General features: G+C 40.0%; 1 protein-coding gene across 1 annotated transcript in view; it reads left to right on the forward strand.

Moving 5' to 3' along the window:
- LOC127619502 (glucocorticoid-induced transcript 1 protein-like) overlaps window positions 1-19,528 on the forward strand; it is a 55,837-nt gene that overhangs the window by 27,969 nt on the left and 8,340 nt on the right. The window contains exon 3 of the mRNA XM_052092340.1: window positions 13,348-13,437. Within this exon, the coding sequence (XP_051948300.1) occupies window positions 13,348-13,437 (90 nt within the window). The remainder of the gene's footprint in view (window positions 1-13,347; window positions 13,438-19,528) is intronic.

Here is a 19,528-nt window from a genome sequence, read left to right on the forward strand (position 1 = left end):
ACAGTTGCGTATCAATACAAGGTCCTCCCCTTAGGCCTGTCCCTGTCCCATCGTGTCTTCACGAAGGTTGCAGAGGCAGCCCTTGCCCCGTTAGGGGAAGTGGGTGTTTGCATACTCAATTATCTCGATGACTGGCTGATTATAGCGTACTCTCGAGACTTACTGTGTGCACACAGGAATCTGGTACTCATGCACCTCAGCCGTTTAGGGCTTCAGGTCAACTGAGAAAAGAGCAAGCTCTCCCCGGTTCAGAGCATCTCTTTTCTCGGCATGGAGTTAGACTCAGTCTCAATGTTAGCACACCTCACAGCGAGCATGCGCAGTTAGTGCTGAACTGCCTGAACTTATCCAGGTGGAGAATGCCAGTCCCACTGAAATACTTTAATAGGCTCCTGTGGCATGTGGCATTCTCAGCGGTGGTCACGCCGCTCGGGTTGATGCATATGAGACCGCTGCAGCACTGGATTCAGACTTGAGTCCCAAGGTACACATGGCGCTGCGGCATACATCGCATGGCTAGCACGCCGGCCTACCGCTGCCTTTTCAGCCCTTGGACAGACCTTGCATTTCCGCAGGCTACAGCAAGTGTCCAGGTGTGTCATGGTGCAATGGGCATGCAGCCGCCGGTTCCTGGACAAGACCATGCATGTGTTGGCACATCGACTGCCTGGAGTTGCTGTCAGTACAACTTGCCCTACGGAGGCTATTTCCATTGATCCAGGGCAAGCACGCATTGGTCCGGAAGGACAACATGGCGACAATAATGTATATGAACCGCCAAGGCAGTTTACACTTTCGTTGCATGTCGCATCTTGCCCGACATCTCCTCCTCTGGAGTCAGCGGCGACTCAGGACATTGCAGGCCACTCATATCCCTGGCAACCTCAGTGTCATAGCAGATGCATTATCACGGAAGGTGATGCAAAGGGGAGAGTGGAGACTCCACCCCCAGGTGGTCTAGCTGATTTGGAGTCGGTTCAGCAAAGCCCGAGAATCCTTCCACTTGCCCGCTCTGGTATGCCCTGACAGGATCTCCCCTTGGAACAGACACGCTGGCACACAGATGGCCCCGGGGGCTTTGCAAATATGCATTCTCCCTGGTAAGCCTACTTGCACAGACCTTATGCAAGATCAGGGAGGATGTGGAACAAGTCTAATGTCCAGTCCAGTGATATTCTTCAGGTAGGCCAACACCAGTATCTGAAATGATTTCATGACCACAGACGTCAGGGCAACAGGTCATTAAGTCCTGTGATTTTTTATTTGGGACAGGGTTAATGATTGAGCATTTGAAGTAGCATGGGACTTCACACTGCTCCAGTGATCTATAGAAGATCTGTGTGAAGATGGGGCCAGTTGGTTAGCACAGGATCGAAGACACGCTTGTGAGACTCTGAAGCCTTCCTTGTCTTTTGTTTCCGAAAAACCCGGCACACATCATCTTCACAGATCTTAAATGTAGGTTAAGTAGCAGGAGGGAGGAGGGGGGTTGAAGGAGGTGTTTGAGTGGGTGTGGGGTGTGAGATTGGGCCTTTCAAATCTACAGCAGAATACATTCAGGTCGTCAGACAGTTGTTGGTCCACCACAGGGTTGGGGGTAGGAGTCCTGCAATTTGTGAGTTGTGTCATGCCACTCCACACTGATGCAGGGTCATTAGCTTAAAACTTGTTTTTCAGATTCTCAGAGTAGCTTCTTTTAGCCACTCTTGATTTCCCTATTCAGTGTGTTTCTGACCTGATTGTACAAGACTTTATCCCCACCCCTGTAAGCATCCTCTTTGGCATGACGAAGCTGTCTGAGTTTTCCTGTAAACCATGGTTTATCATTATTGAATGATGAATAAGTCCTAGTAGGAATGCACATATCCTCACAGAAACTGATATATGATGTAACATTATATGTGAGCCCGTCCAGGTCTGTGGCTGCAGCCTCAAAAACACACCGTGCAATCGAAGTAGGCTTGTAGTTCCATCTCTGTACAGTCCTTACTACTGGCTTGGTTGATTTTAATTTCTGACTGTAGGTTGGAAGAAGATTAAACAGACAGTAATCAGAGAGTCCCAAAACTGCTCTAGGGACAGAGCGATATGCATACTTTATTGTTGTGTAGTAATGACCCAGTATATTCCTGTCTCTGGTGGGGCATGTAATGTGCTGTTTGTATTTCGGCAGTTCACTTGTGAGATTTGCTTTGTTAAAATCCCCAAGAATAATAATAACTGAGTCTGGGTATTGTTGTTCTGTGTCTGTGATTTCATCAGCCTGCTGTTGCAGAGTTGTGTTCACACACTCGTTTGGCGCGATATACATACTCACTGGAATAAACGAGGAAAACTCCCACAGCGAGTAAAACGGCTTACAGTTTATAAAGAGCACTTCCAAATTAGGACAGCACATCCTCTTTAACGTTGTTACATCTGTGCACCAACTTTCATTGATGTAAAAGCATGTTCCACTGCCTCTCGTTTTCCCTGTTAATTCCGCAATGCAATACGCTCTGAACAGCTGTAAGCCTGGCAGATGTAACGGGCTGTCCGGAATGGCTTCAATCAGCCAGGTTTCTGTGAAGCACAAGGCAGCAGCGTTTGAAAAGTCCTTGTTTATACATGTGAGATGTAGTTTGTCCATTTTGTTAAGAAGAGAGCGGAGATTCACTAGATGAATGCTCTGCAGCATTGTTCCATTCCCACGCCGATGGAGCTTCACCAGCGCACCGGCTCATCTCCCTCGCCTGCATCTCATAGAACAACACAGCTGCAATTCCAACTAAAATGTCCAGCAAAACGTCTGAACATCCGAATACTGGGAAAATGTTGTCTGGTATATGCTGCCGAATGTTCAGCAATTTGTTCCTGGTAAAACTGACTGGAAATAGATTACTAAACACCGGACAAACAAACAAAAACAAATAAAATAACTGAAGAGCTCCAAACCAAGGCAGCCATTTGCGGCGCCATCTTGTCAAAATAGACTAAAAATGTTTGACATGCCGCTCTAGGGACATAAGGAAATGACACTTGTGCAATAGTTGTAAATTATTTCAATTATATAAAATTTGACTTTTAGGCCCACAGCAGTGTGTAACATCATTAATAGTCTTTATTACTTTTACCGAGCCTATTAAAATTGCAATCGGATAAAATTAAACTTAATAAATACCACAACTTGTACAGGGGACATAAATAAATCCAAATTGTAGGAATGACTCTGCTAAGATTACAGAACAAGTGCTCAACTTGTATATTACTCGTACACGTCCCTACTTGGAAAAGAGCGTTCTTTATGCACACCCGGCCTAAGGTCAAGTGCTGATTTACACTCAAATGTCAGCAGATGTGTCAGCCCAACACAATCATGCCACAGTCCTACCCACCATCTGTTTCACCAGTGAAGGTGAGATTTGGCACCTGCAGGAGTGCGGTGTGTGTAAAGGTAATGACTCTGCTATTCCTCTTATTGTGTGTTAGAGTGTCATATTAACTGCTCATGTCATATTAACTGCTCAGAAACATGAGATCCCTAAGGAATGTTGTTCTGCGTGTTTTGTGGCCTCATCTTTTGCCCCTCGATTTTGAAAGACGACTAAATAGTGCATCTGTTTGTGTCTGAAAATTTTTGTATTTACCAAAACTTTTTGCACTATTTAATAATCCTTCAGGGGAGGTACTGTATGTCTGTCTGTAATTCTGTTGGAAATGTTGCATTTTTAATATCCCATGTCACCCATGTTTACATATCAACACCAATAAAGTGCAACAGTCTGTTCACAGATGTAAAGAATCCCTTTCATTTTCTCTATAGGCCAATTTATTTTTAACAATAGGCTGTTTCTCAATGCAGGTAACTAGTTCAACTTAGCCAAGAGACGTTTTTAGCTCCTACTCTGGGGTAGGTACTTTTTGGGAGAGGAGGGACTGTGGGAGTTGCTGCAACCTGTGATTAGTCCAACACGTCGCACAAAGCACATGGGACACATGATGCACAAAGCAATGAGAAATGTGAATATTCGACAGACACCATGAGTAAACAAACATGAAGCTGCTATTTGGAGGACTGCGCTAACTTTCAAATTCCTTTAACAGAAATGACATAAGGCTGTTTCTCAATGTCTGTTCTTTTGTGATGTTAAGTTCTCATGAACTCGTTCCACATCATCATTATTCGAGTTCAATTCCAATACTCAAGAATGCAAGTACCAAGAATACATAATATTACCCTGATGTGTTCTTCATCATGCCGAATATTGAGAATGCATCGGATGTTGACTTGTGGGCAAGAACCTGGTACTACTGTGCAGACGAAGGACATTATCGTTGAGTTTTCCCTCAAAAGCTTCCCACTGTAAGCTCGTGGAAGTCTGACAGCTTGTGAGAGTCCATATACCCATCAGCATTTTTGTTTTGTTGGGCATCATTTAAAATTTCATTGCATTGAGAAACAGCCAAAGTGTCCATAGATTATCACCTGTTTCACATATTATGTGTGCGAAGGGTGAGCAGAGCGTCTGCATGACTTCAACAGAGATACGCTTCAAGTTTTCATTGCATCTGTACTGTGACTACTGTTTTACTATACAGAAAACAAAGTGATTTCTGGATTACTAAATTGAATTTGTTCTTGGAATCACAGACATAAATAATAATATGTTTATTGAGAATGGGTGATTAAAATATAAACGTAAACATCATGACATCTAATTTACATGAGGAAAGTGTTGTGTGCCTGTTACTGCGTGGTTAATTTGCATCAAGACATCTTTTTTTCAGTCAATGGGTGTTTAGTTCAATGCAGTATTGAGTTCAGCATGTGATGCATGATTAAAATAGTGCGCCCTTTTCTCTCCTCTCACTGCGGCTTGAGGGACGTATAGTACCGCACGCATGGCTCATTAACCCAGTTTAAAGATTGTAACCTGAAGACACATTTTGTATAAAAAGTCCTAACAAATGTGTAGCTCCAATCCTGTTGTCCTCCATCAGTGTTGTTGCTATTGAATCGCGTAATGAAAATGACATAATCGAGTCAGTTTCCCTACATTCTCAAATGACTGCAATATTTGTACATATCAGAATATTTTGCAATATAGTATTTCTATAATTATTATCAACAACTTTTTAAAATTGTTTTATATTTTTACATAGTTTTTAATTCGACCACATCATTCGCAATGCTTCATGTGATTGTAGTTAATTCGTTAAGTCTGGTACCTTTGTTTTTGGTCCGATTTTAAAATATTTTTTTTTATCAAATCAAAGTTTGTAATATTGTAATTCACGTCGGAGGTGGTCTGGTTTGGTCCATGGCTTAGACCTCTTTTATGAAGGTTTTATGAAACCCCTATGGAAATAATGAATGGGAAAAATAATTCCGGAAATCAAGATGGCTGAAAAAGTGGGTGAGTTTTGTTGCGCTCTATTCAGTATTAAGCAACTTGGGTGGGGCATTGATTGATATTCATTTTCACATGCAAAGATGGCAGTCAGTCATTACAGGGGTAATTTACATATTTAAGTATTTAAAGTACAGCTTGTTTAATGTAACAGGGCCAGAGAGAAGGTGAAAAATCCTTTTGATCCAAGATATCTGCTACAAAATGGACTTGCTTTAGAAGTGCCCTTATAACACATGCACTCAGTAAATGAAAGGTCAGAGGTCTTGTGTTGTGGTCATGAGATGAGTAATAGAGTCAGCATGTCACATGACCTCCACCATCCTGTTTTTAATGCTGCTTGGCAACAGAAGCCACACACTCTGCGGAACTGCTCTGCTTACTGACAGTTAGATGCTGTTAAGATAATAATGGTATTGCTTACTGTATTTCCGTCTTGAGCTGTGGTGTGAATTTTCATGCAAGGATAAAAATAGTTCTTTCTAGATTCTTTGCATAAGCAGTTGATTCATCTAAAACTTTAAAGTGATAGTTCAACCAAAAAATGTACATTCCATCATCAGTTGCTCTCCCTTATGTTACCCATATTGCTTACTTTCCATGAAAAAGAAATAGGTGAGTTTTTGAAGAATATCCTGGCAACTTTTTTTTTTTCGTATGATGAGAGTGAATGGGTAGTGGTGCTGTCAAACTTGGCCAAAGGCAAAATGATGTTCTTCAAAGTTTCCCTTTTGATTTCCATAGAAAGTCATATAGGTTTGGAACAGGTTTGAGGGTGAGTAAATAATGACAGAATAAAAAAAATTTGGGTGAACTATTCCTTTAATTCACTACCAGGACAGGACGTCTCAAGTCTCAAACTTTTATTTACTCACTGGTGTCAAGAAATGCAAATTACTCTCATTTTAACTTGTCTTTAAAGAACAAAAGCACTATAGATTAGTGCCACAGCTCCATTAGGATTGGGATTTTTTTCCCACTCCATTATTGAACAGTGTCTAGGGTTTATTCCCTCGTCCTCTGTGTCAGTGGTTCAGTGTTGCTGTATTGGCTAAAACACAGTCAGATCAGGTGAACAGCAGTGACTTCTTTTCTCTGAAGAACTGTGCATTCCTACATAATGTCTATTGCTGTTTTCTTAAAGAAATAGTTCCTAAAACTATTTATATTTTGCATACAGAAAATTAAACCTTCTATTAAGATAATTAATATTTTTTTGCATTGAGACATTTTCAGGACAATTAAGTACATTTTACACCATGTGGTGGTGGGGGTGTGGTCGAGCGCTGACTTGTGAATTGAGAGCGAGATCGGGAGATGAGAACTAGAGGTCGACCGATATATATCGGTTTTGCGTTATCGGTTATAATCTCCAACAATATCAGATTTCTGGAACTATCGGTTATCAGCAGAAATTCGCACTGATAGTTACTCCCTGTTCCGTCTGGTGCTGGAGCAACTGGGAAGGGTTTGCTGTCGATATACAGTATGAGAGTGTATAAGAGCCTCTAGAGGTGAAATAAAAGCCACTTCACTGATGCCTTGTGGTGTTTGTTTTGACATGTGAGACTAAACTCTGCATGGAGCGGAACAGTTCAGATGCGGATTTAAAACATCAACAATGAAAAGGTATGTAAACAGTACTAGGGTTGCACCGATCCGATACCTGGATCGGTATCAGCTCCAATACTGAATCTTTTAGACGGATCGGGTATCGGTCCAACAAGCCCGATCCAAATCCGATATTGTGTGTTAGTCATGTTCTTTACTGTTAAGCTCCAAAAATGACATAAAAGAACCATTAAAACATGATTAAAGTAGATCATTTGACTTGTGCATTTTATTCAAAGCCACTTGAAGACATACAATAGCTCTGTGAAACATGACTTGCATGACTAGTTTCTGTGAAAACATGATTCGTAATTTCTTTCACGAAGATGCTCAGAACTGAGATAAGTGGCTTTAACCCCTGTTATTCACAATTCCAGAGGTCCTACAAGCCTCCAAGGGGTTCTCCCCATTTTAATTATTGTGGGGTCTTAGACATTGTGAAGGAAAATGGGGAGGAGGGACCTTCAAACAGCAAAAACTAAATGCAGTACATTCTTGAACTGAGAGCAAAGCTCCACACTTTGGGCATCACAGGACCACATCGAGCTCTAAATTACTCTCGAAGTGGCAAGGGCCCTTTGAGGTCACACAGCAATCGGGAAATAGATTATGAGGTTAGACGAACTGATAGGGGTGGGGCGTGTCAAATTTACCACCTCAAAACCATGGAGGGAGGTGGTCCCTGTGGCTTTGGCAATGGTAGTTCTGGAGAAGGAGGGGCTTGGACCGGAGGTGAACTTAAAAGCCAATCGAGGGACCCCAGTCACTTGCGGAGACCACCTCTCACTGTCGCAAGTTACAGACATGGCCCAGTTGCAAAGACAATTCTCGGACATGTTCTCAAAAACAAACCTCATAGAACACTATATATAAACAAACCCAGGAGTAGTGGTACATAGTTGTCCCTACCCAAGCACAAAAAAACAAAAAAAAGTAAATGAAGTATTAAAGGCCATGCTCAATATGGGAGTAATCGAAGAATCCCACAGTGACTAGGCCAGCCCAGTGGTGCTGGTTCTGAAGAGCGATGGCTCGGTCAGTTTCTGTGCGGATTATTTAATTTTTATTATTGGTTTGCACCAATTCGTGACACATCCATTCGGTTTGTTAGGGACCCCAGCTACATTCCAGCACCTTATGGACAGAGTCCTCTGACTGTACTCTGCTTATGCCGCTGCCCGGATGACATAATTGTATAAAATAATGATTGGCAGCCGCACATGCAGCATCAGAGGGCTTTTCTGAGGTTGTTGCGACAGGCGGGACTCACAGCAAACCCTAAGAATTGTGCAATCGGACAGGTGGAGTTACGGTATCTGGAGTTCCACTTGGGTCACGGGCAGGTGAGCTCCCAAATTGCCCGAGACCCAAGACCAAAAAGGAGGTGAGGCAGTTTCTGGGGCTGGCTGGCTATTATAGAATATTGTGCCTAATTATTAAGATGTCACAGCCCGCTGACTGATCTCACTAGAAAGGGAGCCCAATGCCGGTCCAGTGGTTGGAGCCATGCTCACAGGCTTTTATGCAGGTGCAAGTTGCACTTTGTGGTGGGCCGTTCATTCTCCTGATTTTGCTCTCCCTTTTGTTTTACAGTCTGATGTGTCGGACAGGGGGTTGGGAGCCGTGTTGTCCCAGGTGGTCGAGGGGGAGGAGTGCCCAGTGCTGTACATCTGCCGGAAGCTTTCAGCGAGATAGGCGAGGTACAGCACTATTTTTTACATTGAGTGTCTGGCTATCAAGTGGGTGGTCCTAACCCTTCGATACTGCCTCCTGGGATGGGCTTTCACCCTCTGTTCGGACCATGCCCTGCTCCAGTGGCCTCATTGCATGAAGTATACAAACGCAGGTATCACCCTTTGGTAACTGGCTCTTCAGCCATTTAATTTCGAGATGATCCACAGGCTGGGGGCGCTCCAGAAAGGGGGGGAGGGCCGGCCGGATGGGTCCCTGGCCTGAGTCGGGCGATGGTGGTATTTGGTGGTGGGAGTGTGGTCGAGGGCAGGCTTGTGAATTGAGAGTGCTATCTGGAGATGAGAACAGTGAGGGTCATCACCTGTCATTGATTGTCTCAAACAGCTTTTTGTCATTGCAGTGAGAGTGGAGACGGATTTAAGAGCGAGACAGATGCCAGTGAGAGAGATAGAGCTGCACACACGCCCAACCAGAGACTGTGATGCTTTGAGTTTGCTAAGAAATTTGTTTTGAGTTCTGAAAATAAAAACATGAGTTGGATTTCGCCGTCTCCCGCTTCCTCGTTTGTCGAAGAGCTACGAGCCTTGTTGCATACCCGATTCTCATTTTCTGGGCATTTTACTTTACTATTCCCAAAGTTTGGGTGATGATCCTCAGTAAAAAAAAAATTTTGTATTACAGTAAAAACTATGCTGCTGTACAATGAATTAATTTTTTATTAAGAACAGCGAATATGTGAGCCAGTATCAATGGAGTACTATTATAATGTATTAATACTTTACAGTTTATATACTTTTTATACACCATTATATGTGTGGTGGTGGCGTAGTGGGCTAAAGCACATAACTGGTAATCAGAAGGTCGCTGGTTTGATCCCCACAGCCACCACCATTGTGTCCTTGAGCAAGGCACTTAACTCCAGGTTGCTTCGGGGGGATTGTCCCTGTAATAAGTGCACTGTAAGTCGCTTTGGATAAAAGCGTTTTCCAAATGCGTAAATGTAAATATACTTTGTATAAATACTTTTCTGTAATACTTTTTTATTTAAATAATATATATATATTTTTCCCATTGCTGTAAAGATAATATGTAGGTAAATTGTGCGTAACTGTCGTGAAAAAAATATCACAGTGCAAAGTCTTAATGGCCCTTAAAATAGGTTTAATTTTCTATCCACCTTTTTCCTATGTCCCATGATGCTAAGTGAAAATTTTGGCTTTACCTCCATCATTAAATAAACACAGTTGCTGTTGCAGAGTACATCCATTCATTCTTTTGTTGCGGTGTTGGGATTTCTAGGAGAGGGTGTCTGATTTCATGATGATATACATCAATCACTATGTCAGTGTTACCGAAAGATAATAAACTGCAAAAAAGTCATAAATACAAAGAGAGCGTGAACAAAATTTTCCTGCTGTTTCTCCCAGATGATTTCAACCCAGATCGAAGCACAAACGTAACATTTAGAGCAAAACTATCGGTTGTTTTAGTGGACTACCTTTTATTACGTACAGCTTCAGGTGTGTGTGCTTGTCATCGTGTCACCTTGTATGATGATATCAGACAGACGTACTGAGGAAAAGCCATGAAGTTCTAGTGCTTGAGGATGTAATTGCTTTTTCAAGTTCCGATCAGATAATCAGACAGTTATTTTTTTATTTTTTATTTGTGCATAAATGTAAACCATTGTTTGGGACCCATCATTCAGAACTGCATTTACACATCAAATGCGATGTGGTCACATGTTTTTTGACTACCTCTGTATGTGTTTTTCGTGATCCAATCACAAAACGGTTTGCACCCCGTTTACAACTACACTCACTGAGCACTTTATTAGGAACACTGTGGTCCTAATAAACTGCCTGATGTGGTCTTCTGCTGTTGTAGCCAATCCGCCTCAAGGTTCGACATGCTGTGCATTCTGAGATGCTGTTCTGCTCACTACAATTGTACAGAGTGGTTATCTGAGTTACTGTAGTCTTTCTGTCAGCTTGAAACAGTCTGGCCATTCTCTGTTGAACTCTTGCATCAAAAAGGCATTTCCGTCCGCAGAACTGCCACTCACTGGATGTTTTTTGTCTTTGGCACCATTCTGAGTAAACTCCAGAGACTGTTGTGCTTGAAAATCTCAGGAGATCAGCAGTTACAGAAATACTCATGCCAGCCCGTCTGGCATCAACAATCATGTCACAGTCGAAATCGCTGAGATCACATTTTTTCCCCATTATGATCAATCAATCAACATTTAGTTATAAAGCACATTTAAACATAACATAAGTTCTTCAAAAGTGCTGTACAATAGAGAAATTGAAACAATTATAAAAAAGGAAATATATCAAGAATAAAACAGTATATACATAAAAATCACAAACAATAAACATCCAACTTTTAAATTTTTTCTAAAGCTAAAGAATAAAAATATGATTTAATGGAAGATTTAAAAATAGCTAACGATGAAGCAGACCTGATGTGAAAGGGAAGACTATTTCAAAGTTTGTGTCTGGCCACACAAAGGCCTGATCACCCTTGGATTTACTTCAACAACGGGGGACAGACAAAAATAATTGATTGGAAGATGAGCACTCTGACTGGAGAGTAAGGGTGAAGAAGGTCACTAATGTATTTTGGTGCTAGACCATACAATGCTTTATACACAAAAAGAAGGGTTTTAAAATCAACCCTGGACGTAACAGAAAGCCAGTGAAGAGATGTCTATATGGGGGAAATATGATCCCTCTTTTTTGACCCGGTTAAAAACCTGGCTGCTGCATTTTGAACAATTTGTAAGCAAGATAAAGCAGATTGAGAAAGGTCAATGTACAGCAGATATACAATGTACAATAGTCTAATAAGAGCATGGATCACAATTTCCAGATCTTTACTAGAAATTAAATGATTTAGCTTTGCAATAGATCTGAGATGAAAGAAGATTCCCTTATTAACAGAACTAATCGGTTTATCAAAAAGAAACAAAGAGTAAAATATTATTAAATTTTAACTTTCTTTTTTACATTGGAAGAAAGTGGACCTGACTGGGATTCCAGGACAGGAGAGGAATACATGGGATAGCCTAAAATCAACACTTCAGTTTTAACTTAATTTAACTCTAAATTCTGAGGGTTGATGTGAATATTAACTGAAGCTCATGACCCGTATCTGCATGATTTTATGCATTGCACTACTGCCACATGATTGGCTGATTAGATAATCACATGAATAAGTAGGTTTATAGGTGTTCCTAATAAAGTGTTCAGTGAGTGTATATTTAGTGCTGACCATTTGCGATCGGATCATCTGAAACGTGTCTCGTGACCGGCTGTAAACAGGGTCTAAAATGAGTGCAGGCAAAGCTAGCGAATGCTAGTTTCCCCATTAAGACCTCAGGAAAAAGTTGGATATGCCAAAAATAATTTCTTAATTGTTTCTTCAAACTCCAAAAAGGAACAATAAGTACCTTAAAGGTATCATAAAAGTTGTGCATATGTAGTGTGAGGTTTGATGGCACTAATGCTGAACGTGATTGGTTGTTGTGTGTGTTGTAACCGTGTTTGTCGAATCTCTTCACATCAAGTTTTTAGAGAGTGGAAGTGCAAATGAGATTTGAGAGCAATGTGGATTGGTAGATTTCAGCAAATAACAGCTTAAATTCTGTTGTATATTTCTCACACAAAGCTGTGGTATAACTTCAGTAGACTTGAAATATAGTGATCAAGTCATATTGACAACTTTTTGGTGCTTTTTATCCTTTTTGTAACATGACAGCCCATGATCAGTATATACTTTCATTGAATGGAAAAAAAACAACATTCTTGAGAACAGTAAGTACATCAGGGTAAGTAAATGTTGACAGAATTGTCATTGACAAAACTATCCATTTAAAAGAGTTTGAATTACAGAAAGAAAGAAAATATGCCTTCAAAGCCTGTGTCAATTCCATTGGCCTTCTAATTTCGGTCTGCCTTCACAGGCCTTGAATCCACCTCTGGCCACAACAGCAGCTGCGGGCAGCCCCATAGTGTCTTCATAAACTCAAAAGAGCCATTTTCATTTGACCTATTTTCCCACTTTTTACAGTGGGTACAGTCAATTACTGTATTGAAATTTCTTTCTTATCAGTATTTGCTAAGGAAAGCATCATTATTACTATTGCTTATACTTAGGATTAGGGATTTGAACAAACTTCATCCTGAGTAATGTGGCGACTCACTTGAACCATTTGTGCCACGAACATGAATGATCAAAGAGCAAATTCTCAAATTCCTTAACAGACAAGGACAAACAAGGAAGAAATTGAGGCATTCATTTATTATTACAATCATCTTCTTTTGTATAATATACCACCAATTACACTGACTTTTCAGAGCCTCACCTAGGAGCACATCTTTTACAATACACTTTGTGTGTTATATGTGGTGTCGATGGGCAGACTCTATGAATCACATACCTGAGGTCATACATCACATCCACATGTGCCCACAGACTTTCCTATAGTAATAGAGAATGTTGTTTTTGAAAGGAATGTAGGTGACCGTTTATTGAAATGTTCAGGGAACCGTTTGCAGGAACAATGCCGCCTTTGTGATGAGAAATAGTGGGTCAGGAGAACGATGCATGGGAATGAGATTTATTGAGGTGTGTTTTTGTGTGTTTTCAGACTCCTGGATGTTGGAGTGACGAAACCGAAGAGAATAGGAGCACACACCAGCGCTCGGCGTCCTGGGGCAGCGCTGACCAGCTTAAAGAGGTACATGCACATTTACACACCATTAAGTGAATTGCATTTTGTTCATCAGATTAATCAACCAGGGACAGAGTGCATTCTGTCTGCCCTATTTATTTTTAATTGTTGAGGTATTTAAAAGTGTCAGATGAATGTCTTTGGTTGTTCAAATGTGTCTCGCGGCATGATCTTAGCAGTATTTAGATATATTCCATTATGTTGCAATAAGCATGGAAGTACAGCTTACATCCACTTTAATGGGAAAATCTCCAAAAATGTCGATTAAGATTACTGTTTAATGACATTTCAAATCACCAATAATATCTGACAAAAAGTTGAAAATTCATAAAGTTTGCTTCTTTAGTTGAAATCAGACTAAAAACTTGCCAATGTGCTTGCACATTTTACAGAAAAAGACGAGTCATTTCCTTTACCAGTATGCGGATTGGCTCCCTTAACTCAATTGCTGGACTTCCTTTCCTAAAGCCGCCATGTTATACTTTGCAATTTCTCTTATTCCTCCACCCAGTCTTAATCTTGTCAACAAAATCACTGACGAAAACATTTAAAAGTTATAATTAAAAGTTTTCATTAAAGCATACTGTTAATGAAAATATGATGAGAAAAAATAATACTGCATATTATTAACAGTGCAAGATATAAACAGGAGGAAAATCTGGAGAAACATCTGAGTATAGAAGAAGATGTTAGATATGGATTCACCTAATCCAATTATCCAGTATGTTGGGAATTTTCCCAACTCCAAATGGCAGGCGAGTTGCGACATGCGAGGAGAACGTATGCCGGCTTGGCGATTTATATACACTACTGTCGCTGTGTTGTCGGAACGGACCAACACATGCTTGCCCCTGATCAACGGCAATAGCCTCCGCAGGGCGAGCAGTACAGCCAGCAACTCTAGGCTGTTGATGTGCCTACACCACCGTGGTTCTGTCCAGGTGCCAGCGGCTGCATGCCCATTGAACACGGCACCCCAGCCTGACTTGGAGGCATCTGTGGTGACCATGATGCATCTGGACACCTGCTGTTGGGGACTCTTGCCTTCAAAAACATGAGGTTTGTCCAAGGGCTGAATAAGTGGGGGAATTTTGGCGTGATAGCCACGTGATATGTGCTGTGTCGCCATGCCCATCTCGGGACTCGAGTCTGAAGCTAGTGCTGAAGCGGTCTCATATGCATCAACCCGACCGGCATTACTGACCGCATCCAGGAATCACACAAAGACGGAGAGGCATCTTTAAAAAGACATTCACGTCAATGTGCTGCTCTAATAGAGGAATATATACTCTTAGTAGCGCTGTTGAAGTGCCCAGGGGCGTAATCTGCACTAATCGTGCAGAAGGAGAGAAAGCTGCTGGAATGCGCCATATATCCAACGGTGTACGCTTCTTTCAGAGGTGAATGGAACCACAGTGGGATTCAGCTCGCTGACACACAACCGCTCAGCTCCGAAGAAAAAATCTGAATGAGAGTGAGCATTCCAGCTCCTTTTATAGCCGTATGTCCAGGGAGTGGCATGCAAATTCTATTTGCCAATTCTCATTGGCCTTTTCTCAAAGATCTTAGGTGTTTTGGGGCTCTCAAGATCGACCCAACGTCGAGTGAGTGTCAGAAGTGGAACATGTAATGTAAGAATTTTTAGCGATTGAAAGCCTTAGTGTTTACCTGATCGATCATTGCTGTTATTTGAGAGTTCTTGGTTACTTGGGTCCATCCCTAACACAAGCAGCAGGAAGCACACCCCCTTTCAGCTGTGAAACACTCCATGAAGTGCATCTTACATTCGCAGCTGTGTAATTTTTCTGTTTGGGTTTAAAGAACAAGACAGTGCAATCACACTAATAGCTATTAACAGAGCTCTCACTGTCCTAAAGTGATGAGCTGTGCACTTCTGCATTTGCAATGATCTCATCCTCTGTGGCTCTCAAAATAGCCTCTAATGTGTAGAGCAGCAAAAAATCATTAACTTGCTAAGTATTTGTCTTGTTTTCTGGTAAAAACATCAAAACATCCTTAATACAAGATACATTTACTTTCATTATATGTTATGTCTTGTATTTATTTATATCTATTAAAACATTTAGGGAGGTTTATGCTTAAAATAAGAAAGTAGGGCTGTCGATATAATGCATTAATTCAGTGCGATTAATTTGAACGCCATTAATTGCAATGCCCCCGGACCGTAATTTGGAAGATTCCTGAGGAATGCAAGCTTGTAGTACCCCCTGTTTACTCCAGAGGGCAGTAAGTGAAACTTCAGCTGCATGGCAGTGCGCAGTTTATACAGTGAAGAAAAACACCCTTGAGCAGCAGAACAACACAGACATGCGTTACGTTCTTGCATTCCAAACACTTGATGGAGCGCAAATCTGAACTAAGGGATCTCGATATGTGTTCTAAGTATTAAACTATATTTAACTTGACACAGTAACCTAAAAATTTAATGTTTATGACGGAAAGCATCCAAGACGCTACACAAGCATGTCTGACGCTGATGGTCATTGACGGGTCCTTAAACAAGCCCTCATAATAAATCTCCAACTGATTGACAAATTCACTTGTGAAATCGATTGCTGTGAACTGTGTGCCAATGATTGACTTATGATCAATAATATGGTAGTAAACAATACATTGTATTCTAAAGCCACTTTTGTATTGTTTTATTAATGATTAACTCTTCTGCTACAAGAATGTAATGCATTTTAATTATCTGAATATTTATATATATATATATATAATTTTTAAATATTTAAAGATAACTATGTATCATTTCATCATTATATATTGAATTATATTTATATGAGGGGCTTTCTCAGCAAATATTTGTATCTGCGATTTGTCGCGATTAATTAATCGGGACACCATGTAATTAATTCGATTAAAATTTTTTAGCAATTGACAGCCCTACAAGAAAGAAAAACTCTTTGCAGACATTTTGCTAGATATCTCTGACAACAAGACTAATATCATATGTCATTTTGCTTTTCAAGTAAATGTATCTTGTTTTAAGTAATGGTACTTGAAAACAAGACAAAAATACTGAGTAAGAACATTATTTTGCAGTGAGGTGTGGAACTAAAGCCCCTACACCTAGCTGTCCGCACGAGGCTGTCAGTCACGACGATCAATCCGTCTCTCCAAGCACCCATTGCTATATATAACTTCCTGTGTGGCTTCAGACTTCCTGCGTTGCACGGTGTGTTATTGCGAGTGCTAGCCGCAGCAGAGTCAGCCTTATCACGGGTGCTCAGCCCCACCCTGACGATTCAGGGAAGAGCAAGATAACACTATCTGCTCCTTTAACAACCAACTTCCCCTCTCTGCAACAACCATTATTCCTCTCTGCCAAATGTATAGGTTTCCCAATGCCTCAAAGTTTTGGAACAATAGAGGCACATGGGTTTCTGATCTAGTAATATGTGTAAAGTTATGTCTTGAGTTTGTCCACATTCTTATCAGATGGACATTGTTTGTTGATGGAAAGCCCTGATCTTTGAGGTGCACAAACCTTTTTGATTTACGAGGGGGTCTGTTGTTGCCTCTTGCACTTGTTAGATTTGACACCAGCTGCATGCAAGTGCAGAGTAATACATTTCCTGTATAAACCATCATACTCACAATATTTAGTGCTGAATCGAAAGCATGGCTGTTTAGAATTTTTGCGATTGGTATCAGTTTTCACCAGGAATATATGAATGACATTGGGCTTTCTAAATGTTAAATATGCTATAGTAACCATTCAGCCAGAAATGTAATATTCTGTCATCGTTTTCTCACTCTCGTGTTGTTCCAAACCATTTTGTCTAAACATGTCCTAAAAAGGCATTGGCTATGTCACAAATGCACCATACACTCTGCAATCAGTTACTAAAATAAGAGTTCTAACTGCAGAACTTTAAACAATGACATTCACAATTGAACTTAACAATGTATACTAAGTATAAACGAATAAAACTGGAAAACACGTTATTTTATAAATAGGAGTCAAAATCTAGTCGGAAACAGTAGCAATTAACAAAATATTTTGTTTTAAAAAAAGAAGACTGTGACATCTGGCAAAGTCTCTTTAGGCTGCGTAGGGGCTTGAGTGAATTACTGAATCAGTTATGTGCAGTGTTAGGAAAGTTACTTAAAAATAGTAATCCACTACAAATGAATAATTTCTCAAAAACTGTAAACCAATTACTTAATTGAAAAAGTAATCACATTACTAATTAATTTAATTTTAAGTTACTTTCTAAAACACTTAAACACTCAACAAATTTATAATAATGTCTATATTTCCTCCTTGTTCATTGTTACACAGACGCACATATGAATTCATATTTTAAATGTATTATACTCCATATGGATCGCTCATTTTGGTTAGTTTTACATCTTGAGACCAGAAAAAGAAAACAGGCAATTAGAATCGTCATGACTCCGCTCAGGAAAACTGTGGATCTGGAAGCATTTGCCATTTTTCAGCTAATGGAAGTGATGTTTCAAACATGTTGCTGCTACCTTAAACATGTTAGCTTAACTCAGTTCAACACTGGAATCCAAATAACGTACATATTTACACAACGTGGAGAGATGGTAAATTATTTAACTCACATTTTTACGGTGTTGTCTTCACAGAAATTTAGCTTGTTGCCACATTCACCTTTTATTGTAATTGTTTTGTCAAACCAGTATCGCAGTTAGGTAACCTCATCTCTTCTGCTATGTAGGGAAAGGCACGACCACTGAGTACATGAAGTGTCCAACATTCCACACTCCATTATTTTGTTTGAAGGAATACATCATCTGGGTAGTTCTGTAGTGCTCTATATTTCTGTGCAGACACTACTTATGCTACAAAATATCGTAAAATAAAAGTATGTGATTTGGGATGCAGCTGTTCAATATTCCATACAAAGGAAATATTTTGAAGAATGACAATTTCTTCAAAAGTAGAGCATTTTCTTTACACTGTTCTTTTACTGTACATACAATGACAGTGAAATGACAAAAAAGCATTGTAAACATTTCCCAAAATTTTAACCATTATTCACTTAAAAAGTCTCCTTTATAGCTTTCAATCTAAATCACATTATGTACATTCAAATATGGTATATCAAGACGTGCATCAAGGTCATATTTGATTGTACATAAACATGATTATTGAGCTACAGCTATAGGGAAGATTTTCGTGAACTACAACAAATAATACTCTGTTCCTCACACAAAGCTATCATATGGCTTCAGAAGAGTTGTAATAAAGCGCACAAGTTAGATTAATTACTTGTATGGTACCTTATGGTGTTTTATTTTTGTTTTTGTTTTTTTCTCTTTTTATTTTTTGCTGCTTTACCACCTCAGTCTCCATTCTCTTTCATTCATGACAGTGGCCAGGCCATTATGCCTAACATCTTTTGTGTTCCACAGAAGAAAGAAGGTCATACAGGTTTGGGAAAAAATTAGGTTGAGGAAAAGTAACAGAATTTTGATTTTTCTGTTAACTATTTCTTTAAATCTGAAAGGTTATATAGGTCTCATGCATTGTGCATTGTCTCAAGAAGAACACAATGTGGACCTCCAAATATCTACTTTCTAATTATATTTATTCTTTAAATAACTTGATAAATGACTTTATTTCTTGTCAAGGGATAGTGCACATATTCATATTGATGAGTACACAAGTGTTTTAGTCTTTTTAGGAACTTTTCCAAGAAAATTTACACATTTAAGTCATTCTTTCCTTCCCCACATATAGGAAGTTCATGTCCTCAGTTTCAACCATTTTTATCGTAGTTCATGTCAAGTGCTTCCACTTAGTGGCTTATAACTACTTACACCTCTTAAGTGGAATTAGATTGTGTATATTGACTTACTACACAAAAGAGCACATTCAGGATTTCCCCTAGTTACAGCTGAGCTTGTGTTTGTCTAGTGTTGGCAGCAATAAACATCTTTCTATCATTGTAATTCTCAAGCACAGAACTTGTTTCTTGATTGCTGTTGGCTTTTGGAGAACATGTTCTTTTAGTGATCAGTACAGAAAAGATGAGGCAAGTCATTTGTGACAAATTTGCATGTATGCACAGTTTTTAGATTGGAATTTCTAATCTTT

This window comes from Xyrauchen texanus, chromosome 26 (genome assembly GCF_025860055.1).
Source record: "Xyrauchen texanus isolate HMW12.3.18 chromosome 26, RBS_HiC_50CHRs, whole genome shotgun sequence".
In the NCBI taxonomy this organism is placed as follows: Eukaryota; Metazoa; Chordata; class Actinopteri; order Cypriniformes; family Catostomidae; genus Xyrauchen; species Xyrauchen texanus.